Below are 18,293 nucleotides of genomic sequence, written 5' to 3'. Positions count from 1 at the left end.
ATTAATTGCAGGGCTGTTGTATTAGAACGCATTAGTTTTAGCTCAGTGTACCAAATAAACCTAATAAACCTAATAAACCACTGTTCGTACAGTGGTTTAGTTAGACAGCTGTTGCCAACTGGTGTATTGTTCAAAATGTGTCTCTCAATGTCTAATTAGCAATATAAGGATTGTTGTATGGCTGTTTTGATGTGTAGACATCCCAGCAGAAAAAAGGTTACCTAAATCTGCACCATCCAGGACATCTGATCTGGTTGTTGTGGAAGCCTGGCTGCTGTCCGCCAATCAGGGGCAGCGAACCCAGCCCACCCAGGACATCCGTTTCATTCCAGGAAACAGTCCTGGGAGCAGTTGGGAGAAGGTCAGTGAGCAGCCTGTTCAGCAGCGGAGCCTCAGTGTACCCGTTGCCCCATTGTTTCTGAATGAATGGGGATGTCTAATTATTGGAGCAGCGACTGGGGCTGCCAGCCTCATTTACAAAAGACCCAAACACGCAAGTTTGGTGCCAGAGAGCAAATCAAAGCCAAACGGGTGATTAGAGAAGAATGTGGTTAACATACAAAGAGTCTCCTCTTGGTGATTCTGCGATGAGTACAATTAGACACAAATGTTATGTAATTATTCAAAGGAAATTAATACTAAGAAAACTAAAATTGCACCCTTGCTACTCAAAATACATGCCACCAAGTGGCGTTTAGCTGAGGCAAAGTATTTGACATTTACCGAAGTATCTGGTCTGATGGTTGAATGCCCTCCGTGCAACGAATCAATTTTACCTCTCATCACATCTTTGCAGATACAATCGCAGAAATATTTGATGGTGCAGTGTTGATGTTCAAGCATCACACATTGCCTGCATTCAGGAATGTGGATTTTCTCTGGGATTCAGGCTGGGAGCTGTGCAGAACATACAAATAGTCGTGCAGGTCAACAACTCTCAGGCCAAGAATCCATTTGTTGTTGCGGGTTGGTTGTGAGCTAATGGATTTATAGGGACCCCGGTCCAGAGTTAAACATCTCAGATGGATTGCCGTGAAAATTTGTACAGACAATGCACAGACAATGAATCCTGGGGATCCTCTGATTATCTGGTCAAAACTTGTCTTTCTTCAGTTCATGACAGTATACGTACCTCTAAAACTAATGATTTTATCCCTGTCAGTCTCAGCTGTAGATTAATGTTAACTTAGCTTGTATCAAGCTAACAGGCAAAAATGCATTGCATTGTTGGCAACTATAACATACTAAAATTACAATAGGTTAAACATTACAAATTAAACATTTGCATGTTAACACGCTCATGCTAACGTGCTAGAGATGGGAAGGGCCGGTGTGTAGGACTTAGTGGCATCCAGAGGTGAAGTTGCAGATTGCAACTAACTGAATACTGGAGGAGAAACTATGGTGGCCATGAAAAACCCACAAGACCGCTTCTAGAGTTATTGTTTGGGTTGTCCATTCTAGCATTATTGTCTCTTATCAGCTATGATACAATATATACCGTAATTTATAAACAAATGATATTATATTGCACAAATGAATGATAAAATAGCATAAATTATAGCATTACTAATGAAAGTATAGTAAACATTTTTAATTGTAATTTTGTTGTTTGTTAACAGTAAAATAACAATTAACTAAAGTTTAATTAACTGCCAATTTACAGTTTATTAATGATGCTTATCCCTGCAGTCAGCACTTGTTAACATGGGTACTGCAGTTTTATTTAGATGTTTAACTCGTTTACCAAACCAACAGTAAGGACAGGATGTTTTCTTTAAAGGCCAGACTGCACTGGTTCAGACCTGAAACCATCATTGACAACTTCTTTCAGAATAAATGAGGCTCGATGTGTTGTCTGTGGTACTGTAGCGCTGTTCACTGTGGCAGCCAGCTGAGAGGCAGACTCCCTCCGTCGTCATGTCAACGGGAGGCGAGGACAATGCCGTGCTGTGTCCTCCCTGGCTGGGCGGCGATGATGATGACGAAACGATGGCGAGAGAAAAAACAGCTGAGATTTGTGCTGAGCGTGACGCAGCAAATAAACTGTAATCAGAGGAGGAAAAGTTTCTGTTTTAGTGCATTTTTTTGCATTTGAGCAAATGAAGTTAATTAAAAAAATATTTGCATAAATAATGTTCTTGCATTGACTTGTGAGTGCTGGCTGCCTTCTGTCCATGCATGAGGAAGGTTCTGCAGTTTGTTGGACTGACTGTCACTGTGAGTAGATGAGGACATGTTGTTTTGAGTCTCGACTGTACAAACAATGACGGCTGTGTCCTCTGGATGGACGCTGATGGAGAGACACACTCTGCCTCTTTTTTGGATGAACGTGTTTCCTTCTGCACATACTTACTCTTTTTTTTGTTTTTCTAATATTACCAAATTCAGTTACTCATTTTTAGCTCCACTTGTGATAAGTCATGTCCAACACTTTCATATTGTGTCTGTTATAAACACTGTGGCCTTTAAGGTGTGCTAGCAGGATATTATATGTCAGAGCCAGACAAAACAGTGGAGCTGTTTCAGAACGGTGGCGACTGAATGACGTGAATCCTGCATTAGAGAAGATTTGCTAATCGATCAACAGCTGAAATTTGCATGTCAAAGATCACAAAAGTTGGGGCACTCTGGTATAGCGTGTACACCATCTACTAAGGCCAAGTCCTGTGGCTGCCTGTTACTCCTATTTCTCCCCCTTTCCTGTCTCTCTTCAGCTGTTCCTATCAATAAAGGCAACCCCCCCCAAAAAAAAATCAATAACAAAATTCAAAAAAGTTAAACTGATGTGTATTTACTTTGCATCTGTGAGAATAGACATGAATTACATGATTGCATTAGCCCCAAACATTTACTAACTGCACCCTCACATTTTATACTGTTTCTGCCTTCTTGCTCTTGACCACATTGGGCTGCCATCGAATAAATAAATCAACTAAATGCAAACAGGGTTCAAAAATCTATTTTAAAATATTTCTTTATTAAAGTGACACTTCTCTTGTGGCTAAAAAAAACAATAACTCTGTCATTACACATGCACCGTACAGAGTGCAGTCTTCTGCTATCAAACACAGAGTGAAGAGCAACACACTCGCACAGCCAGAACTGATTCACAACATCATCATCAAACAACACAGCGTCAACGGCCATTCTCAGTACACTACTGTACGTCCCACTGACTCACACAAAGAAAGGAAAGAAAACAACCAGGAACATCCAAAGGTACAAAACCACAGGTGACGACCATTTTTTATGCCCGTTATCCCAACACAACGACTTATGGTAGCACTTTATTTTAAGGATCTGTAGTTTCCTAATAGTTTCCTGGAAAGAACAATGTCTATAAGACAGTGTCTGATTGGTAGATGCCCGATTTCAAATAACTGCTAGCGTAGCACAGAAAGTCTTTTAGTGAGTGTGCAGCACGTCAGCTGAACATAGAAAGAGGTGAAATTTGTCCAAATTCAATATATTTGGAGAATAAAAGAATATTAAATGTATATTTTGGTTTTATATAGGTTTGTTCTTTACAGTAAATTTAACAAGTGCTTTATAAATAAACTAAAATAAGTTCTTTTTCCAGAGGAACTTATGAAATTACAGACACATAAAATAAAACTTTATCCAATTTAATTATCATTTATCTCAAGATGTCAAACCACATTTGTTTGACATAAGGACTCAGTCTACATTGTTGGACTGCGTCGTGATCTCAAGAAATGTTCAGGGTCCATGTCGGCTCTCAGCTTCTGTAAAATACAGTGACAATGATCAAAAAGTAAGACTGAGTGCAGCTTCAGTAAAATACTGGTGAGTTAATGAAAAAGAACTAAACAAATATATGCTAGCCAATACTGGCTGTGTGTTCTTTTATATGTAAATTCTGTAAACAGTGAAAGGACAAACAGTGACGTCTTCACTCAGTAAACACAAACTTGTTCAACACTTTGGAGTCAATTCCACTCAAGTCTTTAAAAACTCAGGTATTTACAGCCTGATATGTCAACGCGTCCACCAATCAAATTCCTAAACACAATCAGCGGAACGACCCGGAACAAACTCCACCTGACACTGATGACCTTTGACCTCAGCAGTGTGTCCCCACGACGGCGTAGGCAGTGGAGGTGGACGCCTCTCTGCGCGTGGTGCTGAATGGCGACAGCTCCATCTCGGTGGTGGTGCACTCGTTCTCGATGTCGCTGGCGGCGGCGGTGGTGGGGGGGGGTGGGCCGGGCCGCACTCGTCACAGCAGCAGCAGCAACAGTCCAGGAATGCTCTGGTGAACGGCTGGCAGAGGCAGAACAGCAGCACTGGCGTCACTGCAGACTTACAGAAGAGCAGCAGCTGGCTGACCAGGTGCAGGATGTCCAGGGTTCTCCTGGGAACGCCGGCTGCCATGTACATGCTGATGATGTTGCAGATATTCTCTGGAATGATACAGAAGCCGTAGAGGATGGCCAACGCCACCACGGCGCAGTTCATCTGGCTCTCCAGCTGGATCTGCTTCTTGCTGCCGCGGATGCAGGCCCGCTCGGCGTGGCGGATCTTGCGGGCCGTGACCAGTGAGCTGCAAATGGTGAACAGCGTCGGCAGGCAGAAGTAGCAGCCAAAGTACCACCAGTGGCGTGCACCAGTGTATGTGAGTCCCAGGACGTACAGCGTGTCTGGGAGGTCAGTGGAGATCCGGACTACGCAGCGCTCGCATGGCGCCACGTCAGGCGGATCGCCATCCTCAGTGACCAGCTGCCGGATCAGCAGTTCGGGCAGCGCCAGCAGCAGGGCACCCACCCAGATGACGCCGAGCTTGGCCGTGGTGGACGCCCAGTTCTCGATCATCTCGTAGTACATCTGCACGTTGGTGGCAGCACGAAAACGGTCGATGCACAGAGCGCACAGTGTGAAGGTTGTGACCCCGAGAGAAGCCACCTGGGAAGAGAAGAGGAACCTCGGGTTACACTTCTCAATGTACACTTACAAAGCTCTCCACACTCTTTCTGGCCTGATTACTTTTTGGGAAGAATGACCCAGAATAAGAGGAACATACAGTTCAGACGCACGCATGCACGCATGCACTCACGCACGCACGCACACACATGCACGCACGCACGCACACACATGCACACACACACACACACACACACACACACACACACACACACTCTTCTGCTCTGTGTTATGTCAGAAACCTGACAACCTCTCTGTTGTGTCTCAGCAGCTGTAAACACTTCACACTGTAAGAAGGACACACGGAAACCAGTTGTGTTTATGTGTCTGTGTGTGTGTGTGTGTGTGTGTGTGTGTGTGTGTCTGGTGTGGGGACACAGGGTAACACTGCCAGAGTCCTGTCACTTCCTGTTCGTTGTTCCACTATCTTCTGTTACTCAGAACAGTCTCTCTTTGGTCTATGAAACCTTATATGAATGCTTCTTGATTTTAACAACAGGTTCCTGTGGAAGCGTTTAAAAACTACAGTTCCCATGACGTTGTTCCAGTGCAGCAGTGTGTGTATGTTAAAGATCATTGTAACCATGATATCCACTCATACTCACTTCTAATGTCATCTTTTTTTTCTGCCAACTTTTTACCTCTGCTTGAGCTATTCTCACAGCTCGCCATTTGACTGGCCTGAGTGCTGCGTTAATGTCATATATGATGGTTGGTAGAGACTGAAAGATCAGATGACTCAAGACGCTTGTATCATTAGAGAAGTGAATATTGCATCTAAATGCAGCACCAATTTGAACCAGATTTGCAGAAAATCTGCGTCCATCCACTACTGTACTGTGAATATTAGAGTTGGTTCCCGGAGATAAACAGTTCTTGGCGCTTCTTCTCCATGCAGGTTTCTTTATCCCCTAATTGAAAATGTGCATACAAACAGGTGGGTGGAAACACACTTAAAGTAGAGCTGATCATGTGAGAGTTTAAAATACTCATATTCAGTAAATATGGGTTTAATTAACATGAATTAACATGATGGACTCGATGAACATGAGGTCAGTCACGTTTGTATTATTTATCGCTGAGTCAGATATATCAGAGCTTTCAGAAAAATCCTGTAGTCATGATTACTACTTGGATGTTAATGTGAGTGACAATAAAGAGTAAAAAACTGGTAATTATAGTATCTCTGATATGACGGGAACTCAGACAGTGTGTGTCTGTGTCTGTATGTGTGTGTGTGTGTGTGTGTGTGTGTGTGTGTGAGATTGTGTGTGTGTGTGTGTTTTCTCGTTTTAACCCTCTTGCTGTTTTGTGTGATTACGCTCCATTAAACAGAAGAGACAACAGGATTGAGCTCATCAACTGCTCTTTATTTCACTTCTTCAAATTAGCTTTTTAATGAATGTGTAATCTTAAGTATATTTAGTGTTTAGGTTTTTATTAATTTGGAACTACATTAAAGGACAGTATCCTAACAAATGAAACAGAAAATGACAGTTGGTGACATCAGTAATTATCACTGATGTCATGTAGGTCATCATCTCAAACCGGAGGGCTGCTGCTGCTAAGAAGATTAAAGTGGAATCTAAATACAACCTTTTGTTTATCGACATTATAAAGATTTTACACTTCGACACGTGAACCTGCTGCTAGTATTTACACACCAGACATTCAGCTGATTAAAAACATGTCAACAATGTCAACTTCAGATCAACTTCAGATCAACATCACCAACACAAACACTGGCATTACAAGATGCATTGCAACTAAATGGCCAAAAGTATGTGGACAGTGGAACCTGGCAGTTGACCATGTGATTGCAACATCACAGGCATTAATGCGCTGCTTTAGCAGCCTCCACTCTTCTGGTTTCAGCCTTTCCACCAGATACTGAACCTGGCCGCAGGGATTTGATCCCATACTGCAAGAGCTTTTAATGAAGTCCAACGCTGAGGTTGGGTGATCAGGTCTGACTCCTCCTGAAGGTGTCGGATGTGGTTGAGGTCAGGGCTCTGTGCAGGAAGCTTTAAGATTTCCCTTCAGTGCAACTAAGGAGATCAAACCAAGGAAAAGATGATCTATACAACCTATGAAATTAAAGAAAACATCTATATATCCAGATCTAATCTCAGAACCCCTTGTCCTGTTTCCTCTGATGAAGACTGATCAGAGGGGGGTCGTCTTTCTCTAATCTCAGTCTTAGAGACTCTTCATTAATCCTGATCTTCACTCTGATTGGACAGCAGGATGTCTCGTGTGGAGCAGGTGTCGTGTTGTTTTCTGCAGTCTGATGTGACACTGATCAGATTAAAGACCCTTCACATTAAGTGACATTAAACCTGATTTAAGCCCCGACTGCAGTCTGTAGCCACCGTCCACCTAATTCACCTAATGTGACCCGTTCACATCAACATGAGTTGATGAAGTTTTGAATTTGAAATTGATTCGTATGGTTTGAAATTGATTTTAACTTTAAGATTCAATAATACTGCCTCATTCTGTTCTGTATAGGTCTACTTATTCTTAGGAGGACGGGGGTGTCAGGTGTGACTGGGTGGCAGTGGAAAATGGCTTACATGGCTCACGGGTCAGGTAGGAGGGCCCTTTAGCAGAACTTTGCTTAGGGGCCACACGGATGTTCAGGACCGGCTCAGCCTCAGTCAGATAATGGATGGATGGGTGAGGCAGACTCAATAACATATTCAGCTTAACAACCTCTCCTCCCCTTCACCCTCTCTGCTACTAGGGGATGGAGAGGGATAAACAAGGGGCATTTCTCTAACAAGAGGGGGGTGGCGTCTCCTATTCTCATACTCTCTATTATGTATGTTGAGCTGCTGTCAAAGCGCCATAAAGCTGCATCCAGAGGCTTCTCGTGGCTGTTGGCTCTGATTCTGTACGTTGCACACTACCCACCCGGTCCCTCCAGCAGCAATTAACACAAATGCCTCCTACAGATGTTGCTCCCCTCACTCCTCTGTTGCAGTTCTAAAAATATGCTGGTAGGGAGGACAACATTTCCTCTTTGCGTTGTTTTATCTCCACTGCAGCTCAGCACGGAGACACTGTCCAGACAGGGAGTTTTGTACTAAACAGACTTGATTTGAGACTGATTTGATTAGACTAAAAAAAAAAAATGTAACCTATCATTTATGTCTGTGTTTAGATCAACTGATGTTATTGGTGTGTATGTGATGGAAACTGTGTTGATTTGTGTGTAGAATAAAACGTTTAACACAGCATGTTCTCGTCACCATCTATCATCGTTTTCATTATCAAAACCTCTGTTCATGAACTCCACTGGCAATTTGAGGTGGGAAAGTGGCCTACAAAATTACGTCATACGTAATCCCATGATCGTCCTTACAAACACCTGTCAGCTGACATCTGACTCACGTACAACCAGAACCAGACCCCTCCCCTCTCACCTCCAGGTAGGGGATGATCCTGCACGAGAACTCCCCCAGCAGCCAGTTCTTGGTGAGCTCGTGGAACACCACGAGCGGCAGGCAGAAGAAGATGATGATGAAATCCCAGAGCGCGAGGTTGGCCAGCAGCGAGTTGGAGATGCTCCTCATGTAGTAGTTGTGACACACGATGCACATGACCGACACGTTCCCGATGATCCCCACGCTGAAGATGACGGCGGCGGTGATTATGACCGCGTAGGCTCCGTAGGACTCTGCGGTGACCGGGTAGAACGGGTTCTTCACCTGCTTCCGTCTGGTCCGCGGGTTCACCGGCACGAACGGCGTGGTGTCGGGAAAGTCTGGCAGAGAGTACTCCTCCTCATAGTCACTGGTGTTGAGTCCGAAGGGGGGTCCGGCCTCTTGCTCCTGTGCCATGGCCACGGGCAGAGCTTCCCACGCGCCCGCGGCTCCGTCCTGCAGCGGCTCGCTCCGCTTCGCCCTTCTGGGTTTTGCGCTCCGTCTCTTCCGCCGTTTGTGTCCAGTCCTCCCGAGGCTGCAGGTGAGTCCATGCGGGGTTTGTTTAAGCACCTCTCCCGGGCTGCATCCATCGCTCCGCGGCCCCTCCGTGCGCAAAGCTTCGTCTCCATGTACAGGTATGCGCCGCGCTCCATTCTGCGCATCGCTTTTACGCACAGCGGTTCGGGGTTTCTGGGTTCCAGGCCACTCAGGGAATGACGGGTTTACAGTATCCAGCCACGAGGCGTGCGCATTTGCCCCGCGCGTCCCCCCATTGTCCTCCCCGATGACTGTGCGCCATCTCCGGCTCTGCGCATTCCTATCAGCGGCGGTGGATTCATAATGAGGACTCAAAGTCGTCTTTGTTTTCTTCCAGTGGAACTGACTCGCGACGGCCTCGCTGGAGAGCCACACACACAGTAACCTCGAGAATGGAAGCAGCATCGTGTTGCTTTTTCTAACCCCTCAGATCAAACTGATGCGTTTTCCAAAATGATCGATCCATCTCTGGTTTCTGATAATCAGTCCAAAAAAGCAGAAATCTGAACTTTAAACTGACACAAATAATCAGTTTTCCTTCATCTTTGCGCGCAAACAGCTCACACAAAGTCTCTGCTCGTGTATCAGAGGAGCACCTGTCGGGTTATGGTGCGTCCCGGAGCGGCTCCAGTCTGGAGGCATCACCAAAGAGACAAAAAACCAGAGGGGAAAGAATGTCCTCAAACTGAGATGGAAAAAGTAAACTGACTGTTCAGATCCTCTGCAGCTGATGGAGGGGGTCGGGGTAGAGTGCTGAATCCCACCCGGGGCAGGTCCACGTCCGTCCCATGAAGTTTCTGCGCGCACAGCCGCTCCGGAGCGCTCGGAGGCCGGGAGAGAGCGCGGTGAAATATGGCCGGTGGGGACGCCAAGCTCCGTCTGAGAAACAGAGAGAAGAGGACCCGAGAGTAGGAGGTGCAGGGCGGGCGGGAGGGAGGTAGGGAGGGAGGAGGAGGGAGTTATCTGTCAAACCCTAATCAAGTGTACAAATAACACACTGAGCCGTAATCTGTGTGGGATTACCGTGTGTGAATCACTCTGACAGTATTTTTTTATGTGGACACTTTTGATAAAGAGCTTGCCTTCAAGAAGTTTTTATCGTTTTCCTGAAATGACACTGATGGTAGCCGTCCTCAATTTATTACTCAAACATTTATTAAAATGTAAAAGTTTTCCAGATAGAAGCTTTCTGAACTTGGTAAAAGACCTCAAGCAGAAAATGATCAGGCACAAACTTCTTATTTAAATTTATTTAAAAATGAAGAAAAACTTTATTCTCTTTTGAAGACTTGCAGTTTTGTAGTGCATAAATTAATGTTATACCACAATTTTGGATATAGACTAATATAACTGTAGGAATACTAAGTTTCACAGAAAAACATAAATACAGACATTTCTAAATAATCCTGCAGGAATTCATAGTGTACTTGTGATATTTTTACAGTAACTCTACACAGATCAACATTCAATTATTCAAAGTTTATATTTAACACCAGACATTCTCCAAAATGTCTTTGGAATTTGTTGAAAAGTTAAAGAAAAACAAAATAAGTTCCAGTAAAGAAATGGTTCCCTTGTACTTAAAGGGAAGTTCATGCCAGAACCAACATTTACAGATTGTTAGTGCCATCTAGTGCAAAGTCTGGGTATTACACCATCACTAATCCAATGTGCAACATTTAAGATGAAAGAGGTTTAAATTGGCTTTTGACTGAGAGGTTTTACAGTTTTACTTCCTGGAAGCATGTCATTGGTTTTACAGGAACTTAGACATACACCAAAGTATTGGACAAACGGAGGAAGGAGTTAAATGTTAAAAGATACCCCAAATTATTAACACCTCATCCTGAAGGGAACGCGGATGTCTGAACCAGACATGTCACTCTGGACCAAAGTGGTGGGCAGACCAGCCAGCAGACAAAAAAAAATGGTTGTGGTAGTAACTATAGACAAGTGAATCTGTTTATTCATAAGGTTGAAAATGTTTTGTTGGGGTTAATATAAAAAGATGGTTGAGGTTTGCTGGAGGTTTGATATGGTTAAGTTCAGGGAGAGGTTGTCCTGGTCACCTAACGGTTAATCCGCATACATGTGATGTTTAGAGTCTAGCTGAGGACCTTTTTTGCACCTCATACTCCCTTCTCTCACCCCAACACTTCCTGTCTGTCTCTATTCTATCAACTCTCAAATGAAGGCAAACATGCCCAAAAATGAATTTAAAACATATCCTGGGGGAGACAAGTCAGAAACTGCGATGGAAGAAATAAGACTGTGTTCACATCCATCCATCCTTGTTTCAGGTTCACTGTTTATACAGTAAACCAATCTAGGTTACATAAACTTGGAAAAACTGAGATATTTTACTTCTTATCACAGTTGGTGCAAACTTTGCAAAATGCGTAACTGACCCAAGATCAGTAATGTTGGGGAAATACTGTGAATCACAGCCTCTCTGAATCAGAGAGCGTTCACTGGCTGTTTGCACCCATACACAGCTGCTACAATACGAACAGCCTCAGTCAAAGTCATTTATTTTATTTTGAAAGTCATACAAAGGCTCTGTTTACTGCACTGGAAACAGCAGAGGTTTTAAAAATACACTCACATGTCAGTCACTAGTCCTGTACATTTTTGCAGTAACATTTTCTGTACATTTATTTAGTTTTACACAATAAATACAAATAAAAACAACAGAGGAAGTGAACAAAAACAGTTGTTCTTTTTGCAGGGTAGGTTTACTGGTGACCTGTGATCAGCAGGTGGTTCAGGCGGGGGCGGGGTCGGACTGCGTGGAAGGGGTTTTGGTGATGGTGGTGTGGCAGATCTGGTAGCAGGTTTGGTTCTGTCCCCCGTCGTCCTCTGCTCGGTATACCGTCAGGCACAAATCCAGCCACGGACACTCACCTGAAGACACACAAACACAACTGAGACCAGCTTCACACAAACCTGAACTTCCACAGAGAAACGCTCTATGTGACTCATAATGATGAACATGGTAAGGAGTGTAGTTTGAGTGACAGAGGAGCAGCAGCGTACAGTAAACTTAGATTCAATTCATTCTAACTGATCGTGTCTCATCAGTGAACAAAACCTGCCGCTGTTCAGGTTCAAATTAATCTTACAATGTTTCTTCTTCCTTTATTGATTGATTTTATCACAGTGAGTTATTCTTCCCTATGATAATGTGACTGTAGTGAAGCTGCTGCTGGACTAAAGAGTTAGCTCTCTAATTCAAGTGAAAGATGTACCAGTGCTGCCCCCTGCTGGACAGAGGGAGTCCATTGTTTGACGGATGCTGTTCTGAGCCTCCTGATTGGCTGCTACGTCCTCTGCAGACACCCTGAAGAAAGACTCCTGGTGAAAGATACAAAGCATAATTTTAAGTCATTAACTTATGAGTTAAAATCACTTTCTAAAAACAGTTTAAGGCGGTTTTATCATGTTGTGTGTTTTTTCCATACAGCCACTACAGTACTAAAACAAACACAAACTTCAGAATGTTTCATGTATCATTTTGCTACAAGTCCCGGCAGCTTTTGATCCCGAGGAAGCAGGACTGTAAATGTGATGTGAAACTTACGGCGTCTCTCCACAGGAAGGCCTCCAGCGTGTCAGTGCCGTCCTGCAGCTCGAGTTTCATCAGCAGGACGAACTGCAGCAGCTGAACCCCGAGAGCTGCAGACCATGAGAATAGAGCTGTTAACACTGCGTGATTTATGTCAGAGGAAAAGCTGCAGCTAGAACAGACCTGAGATCAGCTGATGAGCTTTTCCACCTGCTGAATCAGGAGGCGGGAAGAGGAAACCTTATTTTTTGTAAGTGTCAGATTGTTGTCGTTTTGGCTGCAGTTCAGAGCAGGCACCAGTTTTAAAACTCTCCTTGATGGTACGTTCAAGGACGCAGACAGAGAATGGTTGGACTTTTTTCTTAAACTTTTGATTAAATTTGACAAACTGATTATTAAAATTGATGCAGATTCATTTTTTATTGATCAAGTTGTGCAGAGGCTCAGGGTTTCCTCTGTCAAAGCTGCATTAGTTTTAGTTTGGCCACTCAGAGGCAGCAGAAGAAGCTGGCATTTTACTGGAAGCTGCTTCCTGTGTGTTTTCTCCACCTCCACAGTTCCCTCTGACAATCCAGAAAGTCAAACCAGGCTCTCACCTTCTGCAATGATCTTCTCATCGATCAGCTCGACTCCTTCAGCACACGGTTCCCTCGCTGCAGCCTCAGAGCACTGCCTACACCTAAAACACACACAGGAAATCATAAAGAGAATACATGATCAGCTCTGGGATGTCTGTGCACTTATCTGTCTATCCTTTACTGTGAATAAAACACTGATGTGCTCTAAAGTATCATCAAACATATTCTCTCATTAACATTGCATATGTACCAGCTCAAATCTCCTCAGGCACACTTTCCTCGCACAGTTGGGTATGACGCAGAGGCATACACAGCATGACCAAAAGTACATGAGTATCCATTTTTGCTAGTAGTTAAAATTTCTGTTTAATCGACGGCTAAATGAGTCACCAGGAACATCCCCAGTTGAGCCCTTTTTCTTCTGTTTTACATTAAAACTACAGAGATTGTGTACCTGCCTGAATGTGAAGTGCCAAGTGTAGTTAAGTGGGGGAGAATTAAAATAATGATCTGGGCCTGTTTTCCTGGTTTGGTCTATTCTAGGCGCTTTAATGAAGTGAAATCTTACTGCTGCAGTCTACAGAGATATTTTAGACAATAGACTACTTCCAACTTTATATCAGCAGTTTGCTTTTGTCTCTTTCCCTCTTCACAAGCCTTACTCCATGTAGTGTTAACACTGTGGTAATGACACTTTTTAATATCTTACTAAAACTAACACTAATATCTTACTAAATTGTCACACAGTGAGTGAGTGTACCATCCACAGTCATAATGAACAGAAAATGAGAAAAATAGCTGACACAGCTGCTTATTTACAACAAGATTGAGCAACTAACTGATTTTGATAAGGCTCTAACTGTATTATAGGATTTGTGTGCGAGGCTCATCTCTGACCCGTAGTATCTCTTCCTGCCTCTGAACAGGAAAGGTGCAGACAGGTCGAGCAGAGCCATGTGACCTCCTGACGCCCTCACAGGGACAATGTTCTGGTAGCCTGACGTTAGTCGACATGTTTCCTCCAGAGTCGAACCTGCAAGACACCAAAATATCTGTCACCGTGTGTCTGATTTTAGGATGAAAATGTAAAATTTCTGGCTTTGATGGCAGCAAAAAATAAAGCTTTTATCCTTTCAGGTGACTAAAGATTCTGGTGTAACATGCTCGATCCCCTCAAAAGTGTTTAAATTTTAAGTTCTTTAATAAAGAGTGTGTTTGGTTGTTACCCATGAGGAAGATGAGCTCCTTGGTTTTGCCCTCAGACATGAGTTGGGTGGACAGGTGAACACTCAGAGCTCGCTTTGAGGATCCTGGGGAATCTCCGGGGATGTCGACCCACCCAGAGAATGCCCACGGTGGGGGGCTGCAGGGTCCAGGGTCCTTGGACGCCTCAGAGAAGAGACTGGCCACCAGTTCATCATCTGGGACGTCCTGTCTGAGATCACAACGCAGAATCAGATCATTTACATTTTAGAGAGTAATTTCTCATATATATGTCATATTTGAGACATATTTTGGTGTTCTTAACTTCTTAACTTTCATATTCCGAAATATTAATTCAGACAGACCAACTTTAAATCCAATACCCACTGCCACAAATGTCTGCATCTGTATGCCTGGAAATGAATTTAAGACCAATTTGAAACCCTAAACAACAAAAGAAAGTCTGCATGTGCATGTGACAAAAATAAAACCCTAAACCAGAGTTAGAGTTTACAGGAAACATTGAGAGCTTAATTAATATTTCAATATTGTGTGTTAGCCTACATAGATGTACACTTGCTGCAGTAGAGCTTCAGAGCCTGGTGGAGTCTGCGGGGCTCGTAGGATCTCAGCTGGACTCTGACGTGGTGAACTCGACCCGGATCGCACTGCTTCAGCTCGGACAGCGTCACCGACTGTATGTCGTGACCACAGCTTCTCTCTGACGCACACAGTCAAGGTACAACACAACAAACATAGTTACAGTTTCACAGACACAATCAGACTTTTTTAATTCTACATAAAAATCCTTTAAAAAACTGGGAAATGGAAATAACCATTAAGCTATCGAACACTACCTGTAGACATAGCGCTTTAGAATTCTAAAACTCAATTAAGGAACACTGCAGTTGACTGGACCTTGGCTGTAATTTCAGATATTTGTAAAATAATTGCAGAAAACCTTAAAACAGGACTCCTACTATGTCTCTAAAGTCCAATTTCACAACTTTTCTAACACATCACACCTCAGAGGCTGTTCCCTAACAATGATATCATCGGAGGGTCAATAGATCATCACCCACAATGCTTTGGATTAAACACTAATGAAAACATACCTATGAATATTACATTCATAATAAATACATTCCAAACTGAGAAAAACACAATGACACTTTCTGACAAAATAACAGCTGTGTTTGTTATATTTTACAAATGTGGACTGTTTAACATCACACCAGACCTATTGAGCTGTTGCAGTGTGTTGTGTGTCATACCTGTGATGCAATCCACTGTTTCACCATCTGAATCAGAAACAGAGAAACCATCAAGGACTGAACCAGATACAGGGATACACAGATCAATAAGCAATAAGTAACACGGGCCAATAAACAAACTGTACTCTGCTGAGCTGCTCTAGCTGGCAGCTGAGAAAAAAAAAAATCATCTGATCTAAAAAGCATTTTATTAGAAGGCTTCAAACAGCATTGTGCATAATCATCACAGTCGCTGTGATCATCTCCCTGCTACTGAGAGGCAAAGAACAATCTAGAGATTAATGAATGAATCTAGTTTCTACTGAAATGCAGTTGGTTTATTATAATAAATATTTTATTTAAAACAGGAAAATAAAAGCAAAGAATATACAAGAATTATGCAAAAAATAAGCTTTAAACGAGAGGGAATAAATAAGGACATAAATTGAATTTGAAAATTGTCAAAACTAGACCACTTTAAATTTGAGAGACCAGAGAAACAATTGTTTTCTTACAGATATAGAATATACTGTATAATAAGAATGTCAGTGTCTTTATTAGTATTATTAGTGTCATAATTCAGTATCATTTTTTATCCTTTTTCCTTCTTCACCTGCTTGTTTCTGTGTTCTTAAACGACCCGGTTCTGATTCTACTCCGGGTACGAGGTTAGTTTTAAAACAAATATTTTGTCCACATGTATTTATAACAGACATCAGGTCTGAACACAGAGCTTTTTTATTGCTGAAGAATTCTTTTAAAACTGCAGCTGTTTGTCTGTCTTTGTGGAAACCTTCAGGTCACAGTCACAGTTTGGACTTTTTTATTATATTCCCAGTGAACCGTGGGCTTTTAGAAGGCTCTGCTAATGGAAGCAGCTCCCTGCAGCTTCAGTCCATCCATCCATCCATCCCCTCCTCAGTGAAGAAAATGGTCTGTCAGAGCAGTCAGGATGTTCATATTTCTGCTGCTGGCGAACATGTTTTTCATTTAATTAAAGGCTGGCAGGCGACCACCACTCACATTGTGCTTTGTATTTAAGTCACACAATGAAAATTAGACTTCACTTAGTCACTTTTAAGCAGACACAACAAAGGAAGTTAACGGGAAAAATAATTAATGGTGTGTCTACACGAGAGGTGTTTCAGCTACATTTTTTCAGTCATCCGTCTCATCTGCGTCTGACTGAACAGATGTGCTTCTATTTTTGTGCTTAATGTTTTAGCATGCTAACATTTGCTAATTATTACTAAAATCAGTCTGATGGGAATGTCGTTACTTTTGCAGCTCATAAACCAAAGTATTGGACACATTTAAATTTGACGTGATGATGCCGCTGAAAGTTGAGGGATCACCAAAGTTATTTAGATTCATCCGGAGGGGAACAGGACTGTCTGTGGCCAGTTGCATGCCAGTCCATCCAGTGGACTAACAGGTTCTGATATGATCTGATGGTCCAGTAGAAATCCGATAAATTTGAGACCCATCCAACATCCATTCTTACCCAGAGACTCTGGTGGAGTGCTCCAGATTTCCAACATTGCTGAGTCATTCAGCTCGCCATCCTCCGGCAAAGCCTCAATGACTCTACAGAGACAAAAACAAGAAAAACACGAGACTTGTGCTCATGTACACACACACACACAACTGAATAAATACAATAAAAAATCCCAGTTAAATTATTGGAATGCTATTGTACTTAACATATCTGCATTTCAAAACTGTAAGGCACTCACCAAATAGGATTATATATATATTATAGTTCCAGTCCTCTAAACATTTCCCTTTAAACTAGATGCTCCAAACTTTAAATGTCCAGTGTGTACGATTTAGTGACATCTAGTGGTGAAGTTGCAACTCCCTTGCCTCACCATGGTGGCCACGAAACATGAAAAAAACGTGAACGCCCCTATCTAAAGGCAATGTTTAGCTGGTCTGCTTTGGGCTATTGTAGAAACATGGCGGACTCCATGGAAGGCGTCCCACGGTGTCTGTATGTATAAACAGCTCATTCTAAGGCAACAAAAACATGATTCCTATACTCCTAAATGTTACACACTGGACCTTTAAACCTTATGAACGGCAGTTGACTTTGTCTACACTAGTACTGCACTGGTGTGTAATATGAAACTGAACAGTTTTCAACAATTCCTTTCTTTCTAGCCTCAGTTCTCTCAGGTATATTTGTCCCCTGTCTCTTTCTGTACCTCTTGAGCTCTAGCACGTCGGGGCTGTTTTCTGGAAGAACCCGGATCCCCCTGCCGTATGCCGTCCCCCCATGCAGGTGAAAAGCCAGGTGATCCACCTCCTCTGACTGGCTGCTGGTGAGGCCAGGCACCTTACTGGATCCTGGGATCGCTCTTAGGTTGTAGATCCTCAGGAAGTCTCCAGGCTGATGGGACAAATGGAAGAATTAACAAACCAAAACAATTTATCAAAGAAATTATTATTAAAATATTAGAATAATTTTATGAGTAAACAGACAAGAGCAAGAGAGAGGATACAAGGAGCACACAAGAGTCCACGTTCAGTGAAGTACATGTACTAAAGTCCTGTACTTAACTACAAAGTTGAAGTATTTGTACTTTACTTGAGTATTTTCTTCTCATGCCGCTTTCTACCTCTACTCCACCACATGGCATCGGTAAATATTAGACTTTTTTTACTTTACGACACTTTAGTTACTTCACAAATTAAGATGTTCACTTACAAAACATATGAAGAGCTTATAAAATATGTTTTGTTAACCAACAGTTTATACTGCAGTGAAACGACAACAAATCAA

General features: G+C 42.8%; 2 protein-coding genes across 5 annotated transcripts in view; both read right to left on the bottom strand.

The window, feature by feature from the left end:
* Positions 1 to 2,959: 2,959 nt before the first annotated feature.
* Positions 2,960 to 9,831, bottom strand: gpr37a (G protein-coupled receptor 37a). The gene is given in 3 exon segments (XM_051383491.1): positions 2,960 to 4,222; positions 4,225 to 4,926; positions 8,373 to 9,831. Coding segments are annotated over 3 exon segments (1,779 nt in total). The 5' UTR covers positions 9,315 to 9,831; the 3' UTR covers positions 2,960 to 4,087.
* A 1,592-nt stretch (positions 9,832 to 11,423) lies between these two features.
* pot1 (protection of telomeres 1 homolog) overlaps positions 11,424 to 18,293 on the bottom strand; it is a 64,313-nt gene continuing 57,443 nt past the window's right edge. For all 4 annotated transcript variants that reach the window (XM_051383488.1, XM_051383487.1, XM_051383490.1 and 1 more), the window contains 10 exons: positions 17,716 to 17,900; positions 17,013 to 17,095; positions 15,530 to 15,556; positions 14,820 to 14,976; positions 14,279 to 14,487; positions 13,950 to 14,085; positions 13,071 to 13,153; positions 12,490 to 12,584; positions 12,158 to 12,263; positions 11,424 to 11,813 (listed from right to left, as the gene is read on the bottom strand). In XM_051383488.1, the coding sequence (XP_051239448.1) occupies positions 11,674 to 11,813; positions 12,158 to 12,263; positions 12,490 to 12,584; positions 13,071 to 13,153; positions 13,950 to 14,085; positions 14,279 to 14,487; positions 14,820 to 14,976; positions 15,530 to 15,556; positions 17,013 to 17,095; positions 17,716 to 17,900 (1,221 nt within the window). In that variant the 3' untranslated portion in view covers positions 11,424 to 11,673. The remainder of the gene's footprint in view (positions 11,814 to 12,157; positions 12,264 to 12,489; positions 12,585 to 13,070; positions 13,154 to 13,949; positions 14,086 to 14,278; positions 14,488 to 14,819; positions 14,977 to 15,529; positions 15,557 to 17,012; positions 17,096 to 17,715; positions 17,901 to 18,293) is intronic.

This window comes from Dicentrarchus labrax, unplaced genomic scaffold (genome assembly GCF_905237075.1).
Source record: "Dicentrarchus labrax unplaced genomic scaffold, dlabrax2021, whole genome shotgun sequence".
Classification (NCBI taxonomy): Eukaryota; Metazoa; Chordata; class Actinopteri; family Moronidae; genus Dicentrarchus; species Dicentrarchus labrax.
The sequence above is the reverse complement of the archived record's forward strand: the minus strand, read 5'-3'. Positions and strand labels throughout refer to the sequence as shown.